General features: G+C 47.4%; 1 protein-coding gene across 2 annotated transcripts in view; it reads right to left on the reverse strand.

Moving 5' to 3' along the window:
• Positions 1-5,419: 5,419 nt before the first annotated feature.
• LOC140389267 (low-density lipoprotein receptor-related protein 2-like) overlaps positions 5,420-17,629 on the reverse strand; it is a 533,746-nt gene continuing 521,536 nt past the window's right edge. For both annotated transcript variants that reach the window (XM_072473460.1, XM_072473452.1), the window contains 5 exons: positions 13,294-13,417; positions 12,846-12,956; positions 9,877-9,987; positions 8,844-8,915; positions 5,420-7,719 (listed from right to left, as the gene is read on the reverse strand). In XM_072473460.1, coding sequence (XP_072329561.1) covers positions 7,552-7,719; positions 8,844-8,915; positions 9,877-9,987; positions 12,846-12,956; positions 13,294-13,417 — 586 coding nt within the window. In that variant the 3' untranslated portion in view covers positions 5,420-7,551. The remainder of the gene's footprint in view (positions 7,720-8,843; positions 8,916-9,876; positions 9,988-12,845; positions 12,957-13,293; positions 13,418-17,629) is intronic.

The following is a 17,629-nucleotide window of genomic DNA, read 5'->3' on the forward strand; positions in this document are numbered from 1 at the left end:
GATCTGCTACCACAGTTTTCCATCCCTGCTGAAATTTATCTTTCCTCCAACGACTATTAGATAGCGACGAGACTGGGTTCAGTTGCAGATCTCTCCATTTGCTTTTGACATGTAAATCTGAGTATTTATAAGGTTTGTTGCAATGTTTTTGTTGTATGTTTTCACCAAATAAACTATCTAGCGGGATGTCTGAGGCACGATCAATTTGACTGGAGACGAAGTTGAATCCAAATTGAGGCTTTATTAGTATCAGATGTGTGGCCTCCCACAGCAGCTGACGAAATGGTTGCGAGCTGGAGGCCACGCATATTTATAACCAGGCTCCTGGACGGAGCTAGCATGCAGGGGCCCCAGGTGAACCTGTAGTGCAGGTTCTACCGTACAACCTCTAATATCAGAACTCAGTGGTTTACCACATTCACCCCCTGTTAAAATTGGGGGGTGGTGGATAACTATATACAATCAGCAATTTTAAATATTTACAGAGCAGTAAAAAAATGTCTCTGGTCATCCGGTGGGCCGGTCAGAGATTCAGCCGGTCCGGCGCCTTGATGGTCCTTTGAGATCAACGAAGTAGTGCCGGTGATGTCGGTGCTGTCGTGGTCGAAGTTGACTCCGGGAGCTTCCGAAATCCTCTTCATCAACGGGGGTGGACAGGGGGAGGACGGACGGTCCGGGGGGGGGGGGGGGGGTGATGGGGGTGGCGGGGGAGGGGAGGGTGGCGCCGGGGGTGGAACCTGCTGGTGCCAGGTCCCTGAGGGAGACGGTATCCTGGCGGCCGTCGGGGAATGCCATGTAGGCGTACTGTGGGTTTGCGTGGAGCAGGTGCACCCTTTCCACCAACGGATCTGCCTTGTGGAGCCGCACATGTTTACGGAGAAGCACGGTTCCCGGAGCTGTGAGCCAAGTTGGGAGCGATACCCCGGATGTGGACTTCCTGGGGAAGGCAAAAAGACGTTCATGCGGTGTACTGTTAGTAGCAGTGCAAAGTAATGAGCAAATGGAATGTAATGCATCAGTGAGGACCTCTTGCCAGCGAGAGGCCGGGAGATTTCTGGACCATAGGGCCAGCTGGACGGCCCTCCATACCGTCCCATTCTCCCTTTCTACCTGTCCGTTTCCCCGGGGGTTGTAGCTTGTCGTTCTGCTGGAGGCGATACCCCTGCTGAGCAGGAACTGACGTAGCTCATCACTCATGAATGAGGATCCCCTGTCACTGTGGATGTAAGCGGGGAAGCCGAACAGAGTGAAGATAGAATTAAGGGCTTTAATGACGGTGGCAGATGTCATGTCGGGTCATGGGATGGCGAAGGGAAACCGGGAGTATTCATCGATCACACTGAGGAAATATGTGTGTCGATCGGAGGAGGGGAGGGGGCCTTCTGAGGCGTTCAAAGGGGCAGGAGGCCTTCACCAGGTGCGCGCAGTCTGGCCGGTAGAAGGGCGGCTTGCACTCCGCACAGACCTGGCAGTCCTTGGTGATCGTCCTTAGTTCCTCAACGGAGTAGGGCAAATTTTGTGCCTTAATGAAGTGGTACAACCAAGTGACCCCTGGGTGACAAAGGCTGTCGTGCAGGGCCTGGAGTCGGGCTACCTGTGCACTGGCACATGTACCTCGGGATAGGGCGTCTGGGGGCTCGTTGAGTTTGCCAGGGCGATACTTAATCTTGTAATTATAGGTGGAGAGCTCGATTCTCCACCGCAAGATTTTATCATTTTTGATCTTGCCCCGCTGTGTGTTGTTGAATATGAAGGCTACCGACCGTTGGTCAGTAAGGAGAGTGACTCTCCTGCCGGCCAGGTAATGCCTCCAATGTCGCACAGCCTCAACGATAGCCTGGGCCTCCTTTTCGAGTGATGAGTGCCGAATTTCGGAGGCATGGAGGGGCGGGAAAAGAATGCCACGGGCCTGCCTGGTTGAGGGTGGCGGCAAGGGTGACGTCCAATGCGTCGCTTTCTACTTGGAAAGGAAGTGTTTTGTCTACAGCGTGCATTCCAGCTTTGGCAATATCAGCTCTGATCCGGGCGAAAGCCTGTTGGGCCTCGGCCGTCAGGGGGAAATGAGTGGACTGTATGAGTGGGTGGGCCTTGTCTGTATTGTTTGGGACCCACTGCGTGTAATATGAGAAGAACCCCAGGCAGCGTTTAAGGGCCTTGGGGCAGAGGGGGAGGGGGAGCTCCATGAGGGGGCGCATGCGGTCAGGATCGGCCCCCCAGAACTCCGTTCTGGACTACGTAGCCGAGGATGGCTAAGCGGTTTGTACGGAACACACACTTCTCCTTGTTATACGTGAGGTTGAGGAGAGTGGTGGTGCGGAGAAATTTAGCAAGGTTGGCGTCGTGGTCATGCTGATCATGGCCGCAGATGGTCACATTGTCTAGATACGGAAACGCGGCCGGCAAGCCGTACCGGTCGACTATTCGGTCCATCTCCCTTTGGAAGACCGAAATCCCATTGGTGACGTCGAAGGAGATCCTAAGGAAGTGATATAGCCGGCCGTCTGCCTCGAAGGCGGTGTATGGCAGGTCCGATTTACGGATGGGGAGCTGATGGTAAGCGGATTTCAGGTCCACCGTTGAGAAGACCCGGTACTGTGCAATCTGGTTGACCATGTCAGATATGCCTGGGAGGGGGTACGTGTCAAGCTGCGTGTACCTGGTGATGGTCTGGCTGTAGTCCACGACCATTCAGTTTTTCTCCCCAGACTTAACCACTATCACTTGATCTCTCCAGGGTCTGTTGCTGGCCTCGATGACTCCTTCCCGAAGCAACCGCTGGACCTCGGACCTGATGAAGGCCTTATCCTGTACCGTCTGCTCCTGGTGGCGACGGGTTTGCAATCTGGAGTTAGATTGGCAAAGAGGGAAGGAGGATCGACCTTTAGGGTCGCGAGGCCGCACACAGTGAGGGGTGGTAAGTGTCCGCCGAATTTAAGGGTCAGGCTCTGGAGATTGCACTGGAAGTCCAGGCCGAGGATAAGTGCAGCGCAGAGGTTAGGGAGGATGTTGAGGCGAAAGCCGTGGAACTCTATGCCTTGGACTGTGAGCGTGACTGTGCAGTACCCCCAGATCGCTATGGGATCCGGAGGCCAAGGAGATACTTTGATTGTTAGGGTGTACCTTAAGGGAGCAACGCCTTACCGTATTCGGGTATACAAAGCTCTCGGTGATCCCGGAGTCCAGTAGGCAGGAGGTCACATGGCCGTTGACTTTCATGCTGGTGGATGCGTTGGTCAGAGTATGTGGTCGGGACTGGTCGTTTGCCATGGAGCCGAGCCGTGGTTGATCGTCGGGTAGTGAGGTGGCCGTTGAGCTGGGGTCCTGAAACGCCGTTGGTGTCCATGTGCTGCGGGACAAGATGGCGGTGCCCGGAGGTCCTGGGGATTACAAAATGGCGGCGCCCATGGAACGCACGTTGCTGGGGTGGAGCAAGATGGCGGTGCCCATGAAACGCACGTGTTGTGCGGGGGAGAAGATGGCGGCGGCCATTGTTCGCACATGGCCTGGGGAGGAGAGGAGGAAAGCGACGGCCATTGTCCGTGACCGGGGGGGGGGGGTGGGGGCGACCGCGGCCGCTGAGAGGGTCTGGCACACCGCTGCGAAGTGGTCCTTCTTCCCGCAGGCCTTACAAAGGTCAGCGCGGGCTGGGCAGCATTGGCGGGGGTGTTTTTGCTGGCTGCAAAAATAGCATCGGGGCCCCCCCCAGAGATCACTGACTGGCGCGAAGCGCACGCATATTGGGTGGGTAGTGCCCCCGCTGGGGCGGCTGCCTGTGGGGCGCATGAACCGTAGGAGGAGTGGCCCGCGCGGTTGGGGGCGTAGGACTGGACATTGCACAGGGCGACCGTCATGGAAAGCGCTAGTGTTTTTGTCTCTGCGAGGTCGCGCGTGGCACCTTCTAGGAGCCGCTGCCTGATAACATCGGACCCAATCCCAGTTACAAAAGCGTCCCTCTTATGGAGATCTGAGTGATCCTTAGTTGTAAAGTCCTGGCAGTCACAGTCCCGAACTAGTGGGATCAGGACCCTCCAGAAGTCCTCGATTGACTCACCAGGTACGCGTTGCGAGCGCGTGTCTGGTGAAGAGCGTGTTCGTCTTCTGTTCATAATTTTCTTTGAGTCGAGTCATAGCATCAGCGTAATTGGGCGCATCCTGGATCAGCGGGAAGACTTTAGAGCTGAGTCTGGAGTACAATATTTGAATCTTCTGAGCCTCTGGAACAGGGGTCGGCACCGCGTTGATATACACTTCAAAACAAGCTAGCCAGTGCTGGAAGTCCTTTCTGGTGTCACTTGAGTGTGGATCCAGCTGCAGGCGATCTGGTTTAATCCGGAGGTCCATCTTCTGAATCTGATACTAGTAAATTGAGGCACGATCAATTTGACTGGAGACGAAGTTGAATCCAAACTGAGGCTTTATTAGTATCAGATGGGTGGCCTCCCACAGCAGCTGACGAAATGGCTGCGAGCTGGACGCCACGCATATTTATAACCCGGCTCCTGGGCGGAGCTAGCATGCAGGGGCCCCAGGTGAACCTGTAGTGCAGGTTCTACCGTACAACCTCTCATGTCAGAACACAGTGGTTTACCACATTACTAATACGTTAAGTATAAAGAGGCAGGTCTAAGATTTAACCTGTGACAGAGTCTGTTGTTGAAAGCTTAGTCGATGCTGAGAGGCTGAGATTAAACTAAAATAAAGAAATAAAATAAAAATTCAAACAATGACAAATATTATGATTCCTGTAAAATGCCAAATTTAGGGTGGCACGCTAGCACAGTGGTTAGCACTGTTGCTTCACAGCACCAGGGACCCCGGTTCGATTCCCAGCTTGGGTCTGCACCTTTTCCCTGTGTTTGCGTGGGTTTCATCCGGGTGCTCCGGTTTCCTCCCACACGTCCCGAAAGACATGCTTGTTAGGTAAATTGGACATTCTGAATTTTCCCTCAGTGTACCCGAACAGGCGACTAGGGGATTTTCACAGTGACTTCATTGCAGTGTTAATGTAAGCATACTGGTGACACTAATAAAGATTATTATTATTGCTTGTTAGGATTTCTAAAGCTCTCTCTTTGCGTTGTAATCTGAATGATTAAATGCAATATATAGATCCTATTTATTCTGACAAAATATCTGATACACCAACAGAATTGTTAAAAAGTATCCTTATGAAAAAATTAACAAAAATATTGTTCAGCATTATCTTTAGTACAGTGCTTCGAAAGGCAACATTAAGTGTCAACAACGAAGTTCACTCTCTGACTTCTTGTGATATGGTCTGAATAGAATCTATTCAAGAAATCATCGCAGCAAGAAACATTTGTGAAAGCAACTAAGTCAATTTCTTCCAATGAGATGCTGTTTTAAAGGATTTCCCCCCAAATTTCCTTCCAAGAGAAAGAATTGCAGGATAACAAGGTCTGATAAAATAACAAAATTTATTAGATGTTTTTCAGCAGTAGATTCTTTCCAGCAACAGAAATATTTTTTGATCAAAGTACAATATAAACTCCACCCTAATTAGAATGCATCCAACAAAATTAACATACAAAGGTTTCTAAAATATTCAATTTCTTATGATGGAAAATATATAAAACTATAATCACATTAAAGTACAATCAATATTTGAGTAGATGTGCTGGCCTTTAACTAATACATTTAGGCAGCTAGTCTAGGCCATTTACAGGACAATACCAGTTTGAATTCTACTTCAGTGTGAAGTAAGCCAAGATGAATAGTTATCCCAATAATTCCTGAATCATGAAGGAGAGGACAGGACATCATATCTGGGCCAAATCATTTTAGAATTGATCTTGTGAGGTATATATTTACAGTGGAATCTTTTTGAACAGTCACCTACATCCACTGCTACACTTCCCATTAGTTGCATTTTCCAGTTTTTTTAATAATTGTATTTACTTTTCAGTGTGGTTGATTATAATTAAAGGAATATCTGACAATCCCAAACTACTTATATATTTGCTCCAGTAGTTAAAGACATTCAAAATGTTACCACGGGTATAAGATGCACAAAGCATTTTAGCATCAAATGGATGTTTTTGCTCCCATTTGCAATTAGACAGAATAAACTAATTTCATTTGATTCCTTTGCGAGCTTCAGTAGTCAGAATAGTCTCATTTTCACAGATATTTCCCTCACTCTATGCAGTTTGTTTTAAAACTCATGCAATGTTTTGGAGCTAGGAACAAACTCTGCTCTTCCGCATTGTTTCAAGCATTGATTGACAGGAATTCGGATGCAATCTAAAGCATTAAATATGACTCTTTACCCCTGCTGCACCAATTTTAGAAAGTGGATGGCACAAAGAACAGTTTCATCAATGGCATTTATTTCAATCTATTCCTATAGTTCCTCTACACAAAAAAAATTATTTAGCAACTGCTATGATTGTTTTAGCATTATAAAGCAGTATAATGTCTTCAGATTCTGCATTTTAGCAAGGGGGAAATTTTCGGGCCTCTCCCACTGGTGAGATTTTCCTGCTAAAGTCAGTGGAGTTTTGAATGGCTCGCTGCATTTTACAGCCCCACCTTCGTTGAGTCAGTGACGCTAAATTCCGCCCCCAGTTTCTGCCAGAAGTACTGTCGCTACCATTTTTGTAAATGACACATTGGTGTTCTGGAATGCTTTCCCTTATACTGTTAGGCCCTACTCTCAGCAGTCTGCAGAATTACAACTAAATAAAAATAAACAAAATGAAATTGTTTACATTTCAAAAGAATCTTTTGTCAGGATTAACAACATGATACAATTCTGAACAGATTTTTTTAATAAACATTTAATTTTGAATAATTAAATGGACTTCCATTTTTTGGAAACAGCTTCTTTGCCTATCTGGATTAGGGTGCATCTCAATTACATATCCCGTTTTCTGTGATTAACAGCTAGTACTGCTCAGTTTGACGAGTGACTGTTTATTACAGATTTTGCTGTGTGCGTATAATTGAAACGTAAAAGCTCCCGTGTATGTCCATTATTTCATATATGTATTCTGACATTTTGTTATATCAAAATGTGTTGTGAAGAATTCCTTCACATGGCACGATCAGTAGTTTTCACATTTAGAATTACCTTTTTCAAAATCTTCATCAGTAGTCTCACCTCAATCTTTAGATTTCCACAAATTGCAATCTTCAATATAAATCAGCCATATCCTTGGCAACATAATTGACATAATCTCTTCAAAATTTACAAATGTACAACATATTTATAACATTACATATCTCAAACTTTTACACAAGTCCAGTGCAAAGAAATACATAAAGTACCTCTGGATTAAAAATTCTTCAAGGGCAAAAAAGATAAAAGTTGGCATAAAATATCACTGAAGGCAAAGAAACAGACAGACCACCTCTTAACAGCTATCACTTCATTCTAATTATCTTTAAAAGACTTCTTGTACCTAAAGGTTTCTGACATATCCAAATATGCTGGCTGTATATAAAAATATAATGTATCATGAAATGAAAATGAAATGAAAAGGAAAGTCATAGGAAAGTCTGTCACTTTTTCTCCAGTTAAGCACTGAATTATGCATTTGAATCTTCTTTGACAAGAGTAGCTGTATCTTTGAAATTATTTTCTGTAGGACTGTATGTCGAAGGCTCATCTTTTTTTGAGTATGACTTACTTGGAGGTAAAGTATGAGAAGTGGCAGCAGTTTCTCCAAGTGGATTATCTGCCTGTTGTTTCTGACACTATATGGGGGAGGGGGGGAAAGAAATACATGTGTTAAAATTCAACTACACAAAATTTATTAAGTAAACTTCCCTAAGTAAATGCTCCTTTACAATACTGATTATTGGATTGCTTTTTACATTACATTAATTTAAGGAAATTACTGACTAATCAATTCTTCCAGCTTCAATTAATTCTGGTGTTGGGAGAGGAACCATACAATTGATGTGGTTGCTTTGTAGCATCAACGTTGCACTGCTAACCAGGGGACGTGGAGTTCGACCTTGGCTTAAACTGGCATCCAAAGTCCGCATGTGTTTGCTTTCTGTCATTGCTTTCCTGTTGAAAGGCAAAGGGAGCAATTTTCTCACATGCCTAATTGGCTGTGCCTGGATCGAATGATGTAATGGCCTGGGCTGCTTGTAGTTGAGTTTCAGGTACCAGCTGCACCAGTGCATTTGTCCTTCTCACAAAAAAACATTAGCAGTAATGCTAAAATTTCAGTACCTTGCCCAAAGCTACAGCCTAAATGCACCTCTTACTAATTTGAAAAACATGCTTTAAATGCCAGAGATTTTCAACAAACAGCTTATATGTACCATTTTACATTGGTGCCATTTTACATTGATGTTCAACTGTGCTACAACATAATGGGGACCCCAGAGTGCGACCAATGTACATTAATATGCATTAATATGATTACCTTCTAATCTTCAAAAGAAAATTCTCCTAGTGTGGAGTGCACTGATGGTTATTCTTGTCCGAAAAGAATCACATTACAATTGTTTCACCACAGAATATTTTACGTGTTAAAATTACAACAAAAAAGACTAATTATTCCATAATTAACCCATTTACATTTTTAATAAATGGATGATGTCCTGGCTTAATTATACAAGACACATATTTTCAACACTGCCTTATCCAGATTTAAACATGATCAGAACTTATTTTGTAACTATTCTGCAGTTGGTATTAATATTCAAACTTGCTGGTTTTGTTCTTTAATTTTGAAACTGCGTGGATTATCAAGGACAACGGTAAATATTTTATTTCTACACTTTTTTAAACTAAATGATTGAAAGTGTTACAATATAATAAAAAGCCACACAGTTCACTGTGAAGGAGGTGAAAGAATAGCTACCTCTGCATATACAGGGTTTTCAAAATTTGTCCCTTGTTTGGGTTTTCGTTTGAAAAAGTTCCACTTCGATTCCTGAAAGAACAACATGACATTAATGCCAACATTGGAATATGTACATTCCCGGAGCTGAATACACAAAATCTATTGGCGAAGAAATACAATATGCATGCCCACTTGTCAGACAAAACTGGCACCTAATCATCCTACACAGCAGGCAGTACAGGTGTGCTCATTAGACACTGGAGGTATGGCACCTGTGTTGTTCTCAGCTTTACTTTATCCGGATGGTTTTGATGCGTAGTGTTGATCAAAGAACAACGAGCTTTGTTAACAAACAAAACTACTTTATTTAACACTACTAACTGGATCCGACACTTATCCCTAAGAAACAAACAGTTGATTAATAACACATAAACTACTCTCATCTACATCTAATCTCACTACCAGTTTAATCTACTATTTGCTCTCTCTCACTATCTTCCTTCAGTCTGTCTCTAGCTAACTCCTCACTCCTCCTGCTACCATCTTCTCCAACCTTCCATCCCACAAGGTTGAGCATCATCCCTTATATACTCATAGGACTAGCTCCCTCTAGTGGCTGTCTGTATACATTTCATTAACCCTTGCATTGTCTTCGTGTATGATAATACCACAGCGCCCACATTATTGGTGAAGGCAGCAATAATGGTGTCTCGGGCCCAAGTCGGAAACAGCAGTTGATTACGATATGTGTTATGGGAAAAGAACAGGAAATCAGATTGCAGAATGGACACTTCAATGTGGAGTTAGTGTCAGGACAAGCACAAAGGATTGAATGCCTCCATTCTGCGCAGGAATTTCAAAGTGCATTGAAGTGCTCTAAGAACTTAAGAGTTGGAGTTCCAGAGCGAAGGGCTCTTTTTCTCACATCTGTATGTCTAAAATAGAGGGGCACTCATATAATATACACACATGCACACACAAACAAATATTAGATCTTCAAAAGTTACTACATTAAAGAGAACCGTTCATTACAATTCACCATTGCTTTTACCCGAATTTGTGATCCAGTTGAAATAGGTTTGTCTACGAAAGGAGGCATGGACGTATAGATGGGATTGTCAAAACTGCTTCCATTCGTTTCAGCATCAACTGCCACGATATCCTAGACCAAAAAAGTCAAATGTATTATCTTCAAAGTAGAACAAAATTGAATCTAAATGTATCATTTACTGGACAGTTTAAATATTATGTAGCCTATTAAATAGTTTGAACCGAAAGTTGATATCTAACAGGGATAGGGTGGAGGCGTGTGCTTAAGTGGCGTGCTCTTTCCAAGGGCAGCACGGTACAACAGTGGTTAGCACAGTTGCTTCACAGCTCCAGGGTCCCAGGTTCGATTCCCGGCGTGGGTCACTGTCTGTGCGGAGTCTGCACATTCTCCCCATGTATGCGTGGGTTTCTTCCGGGTGCTCCGGTTTCCTCCTAGTCCAAAGATGTGCAGGTTAGGTGCATTGGGCATGATAAATTGTCCTTAGTGTCCAAAAAGATTAGTTGGGGTTACTGGGTTATGGGGATAGGGTGGAGGCGTGGGCTTAAGTGGTGTGCACTTTCCAAGGCCCGGTGCAGACTTGATGGGCCGAACGGCCTCCTTCTGCACTGTGAATTCTGTGAACTCTTTTAACAGGGTTAATCTAATCGATAACTAGGCCTTTGGCTTCCACACATCAGGTTGACCAGATAATGAGCAAAGTAAAATACAATGGGGTGGAAGTTATTCTACAATGGTACAAAGCTCATGTGGAGGCCACAACTGTAGTACTGTATGCAGTTCTGGTCGCCACATTATCGGAAGGATGTGATTGCACTGGAGCGGGTGCAGAGGCGTTTTATCAGGATGTTGTCTGGAATGGAACATTTTAGTTATGAAGAGAGGTTGGATAGGCTTGCGGGTTGTTTTTGCTGGAGCAGAGAAGACTGAGGGGCGACTTGATTGAGGTGTACAAGATTATGAGGGACATGGACAGGGGGATAGGGAACAGCTGTTCCCTTTAGTTGAAGGGTCAGTTACAAAGGGACACAAGTTCAAGGTGAGGGGCGGGAGGTTCAGGCGGATTTGAGGAAAAACCTTTTTACCCAGAGGGTGTGACAGTCTGCAATGCACTGCCTGGGAGGGTGGTAGAGCGGGTTGCCTCACATCCTTTAAAAAATACCTGGATGAGCACTTGGCACGTCTTAACATTCGAGGCTATGGGCCAAGTGCTGGCAAATGGGATTAGGATTGGCAGATCAGGTGCCTTTCATGCGGTGATGCAGACTCGATGGGCCGAAGGGCCTTTTCTGCACAGTATTTTTCTGTGATTCTGAGACCCCATCTGAAATATGGGGCGCGATTCTCCGAAATGGAGACAGAGTGTTTGCGCCGTCGTCAATGCCGTCGCGTTTCACGATGGCGCAAAACGGGCACGGGACTACCAATTCTAGGCCCCACAGGGGGCAGCATGGCGCTGGAGCGGTTCACGCCACTCCAGCCTCCCTTCCCAGCGCCAAATGGGCGCCGTGCCAACCTGCGCAGCGCAGTTGGGCCGCGCCAACCCGCGAATGCCCGGGGGACTTCCTCAGCGCGCCGGCCCCGACGCAACATGGCGTGGGGGTTCAGGGGCCGGCCGCGTAATATAATAGGGCCGGGGCTGGAGAGGCCAGCCCGCCGATCGGTGTGCCCCGATCGTGGGTAGACCCCATCGGAGGCCCCCCCCCCCGGTGAAGGGGCGCTTTTCCCCGCCCCACAGGCCGCCCTCTGATCCTACGCGCAGAGTTCCTGCCGGCTGCGAGCCGGGGCGAGTGGCGGGTGGTCAGTTGGGGGAGCCCCATTGGGGTCATGGATATCGGTGCTATAGTTACTCTAAAGGTGGAGGTGGTTTTAAGTTTTCTAACCTCTCCTGGATAACTATCACTGTAAGACAATCAGAACCAAAGTTTGAGATTTAAATCATACTTTTGGATGGTTCCAATTACTGGGTAATTTGAACTTCCTGGTCTTCCGAGGGGCGGGAGGGGTGGGGGGATGGCCCCCAACGCATCTTTGGTACGACACGCAGAAGCTATGGGCCATTACCTTTTCATCTCACTTGTTCATTGCACAATAATGGATAATTCTATTTCAGATGATTTGGAGTGATGTCGGGGAGAATCCCTTCACATAAAGGGTCGTGGAATTCCAGAACACTCTTCCCCAAAATGCTGTTATATTATTGAACATTTCAAAACTAAGATTGATAGATTATCAAGTCAGCGTATTAGGTGATATATGAGGTTAGAGGTATACAGACCGACCATGATCTCACTGAACGACGGAATAGGTTTAAGGGACTAAATGGCCTACTCCTCTTCCTATATTATTTTCTATGTTCCTAAAATGTATGGTACAATGCAGTGGGCAGCACGGTAGCACAGTAGTTAGCAATGTGGCTTCACAGCTCCAGGTTCCCAGGTTCAATTCCCGGCTTGGGTCACTGTCTGTGTGGAGTCTGCATGTTCTCCCCGTGTCTGCGTGGGTTTCCTCCGGGTGCTCCGGTTTCCTCCCACAGTCCAAAGATGTGCAGGTTAGGTGGATTGGCCATGCTAAATTGCCCTTAGTGTCCAAAAAGGTTAGGAGGGGTTACTGGGTTACGGGGATAGGGTGGAAGTGTGGGCTTAAGTGAGGTGGTCTTTCCAAGGGTTGGTGCAGACTTGATGGGCCAAAGGCCTCCTTCTGCATTGTAAATTCTACGTTCTATTATATAGCTTAAATCACTAAATTTATTTTACTATACATAAAATCTTGTATGAAATGTTAACAAAGTGCATGATCATAGGTATATGTCAGTAACAATAAATTTAGCAATTCTGTATTACAGAATGCTAGGTTTTAGAGTAGAAACATTGCCAGCAATCAAACTGGAGATAATTCAAACTAATTTTTCCACACACAGTTAATTACGATACGATGAGCTGATTTTTTCAATAGCTCTCTTTTACAGTTACCGCAGATTGCTGGACTGCAGGAGGTTCACTGGAAACATTCCCCTTCATCCCAAACATCGGATTTTCAAAAGTAACTGGTTGCTTTCCTGCTTCCACTACAAAGTTTTCATTCTGTTGCAAAAACAGAGTCGATTGACATTTAATAAAGGCGCAAAGTACACATGTGAAGCACTGAATATTACAATAAAAATTACAACCAGGATCTGTAATAATACACATGGGGCTGGATTTTCTGATCTCCCACACATGTGTTTCCCAGTTGGAGGAGGTAGCGTGCTGTTTGCTGGCGACGGGATTCTCTGCTCCTGCACTGTAAATGGGAATTCCCGTTGAAGCCACCCCATGTTTCTCGCAAACCCATGGGCAGGGGTGTGCAGCCGGCGGGACCAGAGAATCCCATTGCCAGTGAACGGCTGGAGAATGCTGGCCTAGAATACTGTTATCTTACCATCTGCATCGCTCCATCAATAGCAGAATCTATGTCTATGGCAGAAGCTCCACTGTCTACTCCGGTATCCATTCCAGACCTAAATGTCACTCCATTTCCATTTGGTTTGATAAGACTGCTTAAACTTTAGAAAGAAACAAAAAGAAAATCAATCATTGCCTTGATTTGGAAGTGAACATATTCTTTTGATAATTGCAAGTTTATATTGCTCCTTTGGGATCCAAGAAAATAAAACATAGGCATACTTATGTCAAGTACTGTACAACAATAATTCTTCTTGAAAGGTAAAGCACTACTTGTGCTATTCTCAAGATATAAAAGCCTGAATTTTCACTCCTGGAAGGTTGGAAGTTTGGGCCATTGCCCAAGGCCCAAATTAGTTTTTGACAGTGCCTTTTGACAGCTCTCTTGACAGTTCCAGTGCATTTATGTATTTTTAAAAATAAATTTAGTGTACCCAATTATTTGTTTTTCCAATTAAGGGGCAATTTAGAGTGGCCAATCCACCTAACCTGCAAAGTTTTGGGTTGTGGGGGTGAAACCCATGCAGACACGGGGAGAATGTGCAAACTTCACACGGACAGTGACCCAGGGCCGGGATTTGAACCCGGGTCCTCAGTGCCGTAGTCAGCATTGTGCCACTTGCCTCCCTGCATTTATGCCTTTTTACATGCATGCATGTCCACTTTTAGTAACCCAAAGAGCACCTTCCTGCTTCCAAAGAGCACTTGATGTCTCCCAAAAGGTGTCCCAGGACCATGTCCAAAGGGATACTCTGGGTGCGATCTGGTGGCCAAACTGCACCAGCAAAACATCTCGCCGCAGCGCAGCATGGCCGACAAGAGCAGGGAGACCACGCTCTCTCGATCTACCTGGCGGGACTAGGCGGCGCGGGCGGGCTCCAGGGTCCTCGGAGGGGAGGGGGGGGATCTGGCCCCGGGGGGTGCCCCCATGGTGGCCTGACCCGCGATCAGGGCCCACCGATCCGCGGGCGGGCCTGAGCCGTTATGGCACTCTTTTCCCTCCGCCTCGGCCACAGACTTCACCATGACCGACACGGAACAGACACCTCCCCCCTGCGCATGCGCGTGTGTATGCGCGGACTTCTGCCGCCCGGCGAAGTCCTTTTGGCCCCGGCTGGCGTGGCGCCAAAGGCCTTTCCCGCCAGCTGGCGGCGCACCAACCACTCCGGCGCAGGGCTAGCCCCTCAAGGTGAGGGCTTGGCCCCTAAAAGTGTGGAGAAATCCGCACCTTTGGGGCGGCCCGACGCCGGAGTGGATCACGCCATTCCATCCCGCCGGGGCCCCCCGCCCCACCGGGTAGGGGAGAATCCCGCCCCTGATCTCTGTAATTCAGCTTTTTTGTCCATATCTGGACCAAGGCGGTAATGAGGTCTGGAGTTGGCTCCGGTGGAACTCAAAGTGAGCAGCAGTGAGCAGGTTGTTGCAGAATAAATATTCCATGTTAACATTGTTGATGACACTTTTAATCAGTTTTCTGATGATTGAGAGTAGATGATGGGCTGTTGACTTGCAAGGTTGTATTTGTCCTGCATTTTGTGGACAGTACAAACCTGGTCAATTTTCCACCATATCAAGAAAGATGCTTGTCTTGTAGCTCGGCAAGAGGGGTGGTTAGTTCTGGAACAGAAGCTGTCAATATTACAGCTGGGCTATTGTCATGGTCCATAGATTTTATTGTATCTCGTCCCTTCAGCCATTTCTTGATATCACATGGAGCGAATTGAATAGACTGCAAACTGCGATGCTGAGGACCTCAGAAGAAGGCCGAAATGGCTCTTCCACTTGGCACTTCTGTCTGAGAATGAATGCAAGTGCTTCAGCCTTGTTGCATTGACATACTTAGCTTTCCATCATTGAAAATGATTTGCAGTTGTTAAGCCTCTTCCTCTGGTTAGTTGTTTAATTACATATTACCATTCCCGACTAGATGTGGCATTATTGAATTAGTTAACTCTATGTGGATTCACTCAGCATTCTGCTTCTACTATTAAGCATGCATTGTAATCCTATGCTATAGCTACACCAGGGGCGGGATTCTCCGACCCCCCCCCCCCCCCCCCGCCGGGTCGGAGAATCGCCGGGGGGGGGGCGGCGTGAATCTCGCTCCCGCCGGCCACCGAATTCTCCGGCACCGAAAATTCGGCGGGGGCGGGAATCGGCTGCGGCAGTCTGCGGGACCCCCCCCCCAGCGATTCTCCGGCCCATGATGGGCCGAAGTCCCGCCGCTGTCATGCCATTCCCGCCGGCGTGAATCAAACCACCTACCTTATCGGCGGGACTGGCGGCGCGGGCGGGCTCCGGGGTCCTGGGGGGGGGGGGCGCGGGGCGATCTAGCCCAGGGGGGTGCCCCATGGTGGCCTGGCCCGTGATCGGGGCCCACCGATCCGCGGGTGGGCTTGTGCCGTGGGGGCACTCTTTTCCTTCCGCCTTCGCCACGGTCTCCGCGATGGCCGATGCGGAAGTGACCCCCCCCCCATGCAGGCGCGGGGATGACGTCAGCAACCGCTGACGCCCCCGCGCATGCGCGAACTTCCGCTGCCCAACGCAGTCCCTTTGGCCCCGGCTGGCGTGGCTCCAAAAGCCTTTCCCACCGTCCGGCAGCGCGCCATCCACTCCGGCGCGGGCCTAGCCCCTCAAGGTGAAGGCTTGGCCCCTAAAGGTGCGGAGAAATCCGCACCTTTGGGGCGGCCTGACACTGGAGTGGTTCCCGCCACTCCATCCCGCCGGGACCCCCCGCCCCACCGGGTAGGGGAGAATTCCGGCCCAGGTGTGCAGATCATTTCTGGGTATGCCTGGTGTTGTTCCTGGCATGTTCTCGTACACACTGGGTCTAACCAGAGTTTCCCCCCTGTGTCTCAATGGTAATGGTAGAGTATTGGTAGGATATACTGGGCCAGGAGGCTACAGATTGCAGTTGAGTATAACTCTGCTGTTGATGGCTGACAGTGCCTCTTAGATGCCCGGTTTTGAGTTGCTAGATCTGTCCTCAATCTATCCCATAGTTGCACATAACACGGAGGGTATCCACAGTGTGAAGACAGAACTTTGTCTCTGCAGGAATTTGCAGTGGTCACTTCTACCAAAATTGTTTTGGACAGATATATTTTCACAGATAGATTGGTTCAATCATCGCCTGCTGCAGACTCAGTTTGGCAGATACGTTCTTCAGCTCAGTCAGCAGTGATGTGACTGAATTTCACTTGGTGATGGGCAGTGATGTCCCAAACCCAGAGTACATTCAGCGCCCTTCCAAAATGCTTCTTCCATCTGGTGTTCTGATTTGTCGCTGAGGGAGGGTGGTAGGTGGTAATCAGCAGGAGGTTTCCTTACCCATGTTCAACCAGGTAGCATGAAACGTCATGTGGTCCAGAGCCAATGGTGAGGATTCCCAGGGCTACACCCTTCTGATTCTGTATCACTGTGCCTCTGGCAGCTCCGTCCTGACAATGGGACAGGATCTATCCAAGAATGGTGATGGAAAAGTCTGGTACATGGGCTGTAATGGTGTGATTCAGTGACTATGCCTGTGACAAGCTGCAGCGTGACTAGTCTAGTGGACAGCTCTCCAAAATCCTCAGAAGTTAGCGTGGAAGAGTTTGCCAGGTGTGGCGCTGTCATTTCCAATGCCCAGGTTGATGCCAGGTGGTTCCTGTCATGTTATTTTTATTTAACTTTATTCTGCGACAGTTTTCTGTGAATCTGGAGTCAGGTGTAGGCTAGACCAGATAAAGATGGAAGATTTGTTTCCTGGAAGGTGAACCAGATGTTTTTTGTGACATCATTACGCAGAGTAGCTTTTCATTCCAGATATATGACTAATTGAATTTAAATTCCTCAGTTGCCATGGTGGGATTTAAACTCATGTCAGCTGAGCATTAACTTGAGCCTCTGAATTCCTAGTCCAGTAACATTACCACTACGCTACCATTTCTTATGTTGTGGTCCACAACCTCTGAATCTTTGTTTGCTGAAGCCAATTATTGATATTAAAAATAGATGGACAAGATGCACCCATGCTTGCAATAAATAGAACATAGAATTTACAGTGCAGAAGGAGGCCATTTGGCCCATCAAGTCTGCACAGGCCCTTGGAAATAGCACCTGACTTAGGCCCCACACCGCCACCCTATCCCCATAACCCAGTAACCCCACCTAACCTTTTTGGACACTAAAGGCAATTTCACATAGCCAATCCACCTAACCTGCACATCTTTGGACTGTGGGAGGAAACCGGAGCACCCGGAGGAAACCCACGCAAACACGGGGAGAACGTGCAGACTCCGCACAGTGACCCAAGCCGGGAATCAAACCTG

Source organism: Scyliorhinus torazame, chromosome 2 (genome assembly GCF_047496885.1).
Source record: "Scyliorhinus torazame isolate Kashiwa2021f chromosome 2, sScyTor2.1, whole genome shotgun sequence".
Lineage (NCBI taxonomy): Eukaryota > Metazoa > Chordata > Chondrichthyes > Carcharhiniformes > Scyliorhinidae > Scyliorhinus > Scyliorhinus torazame.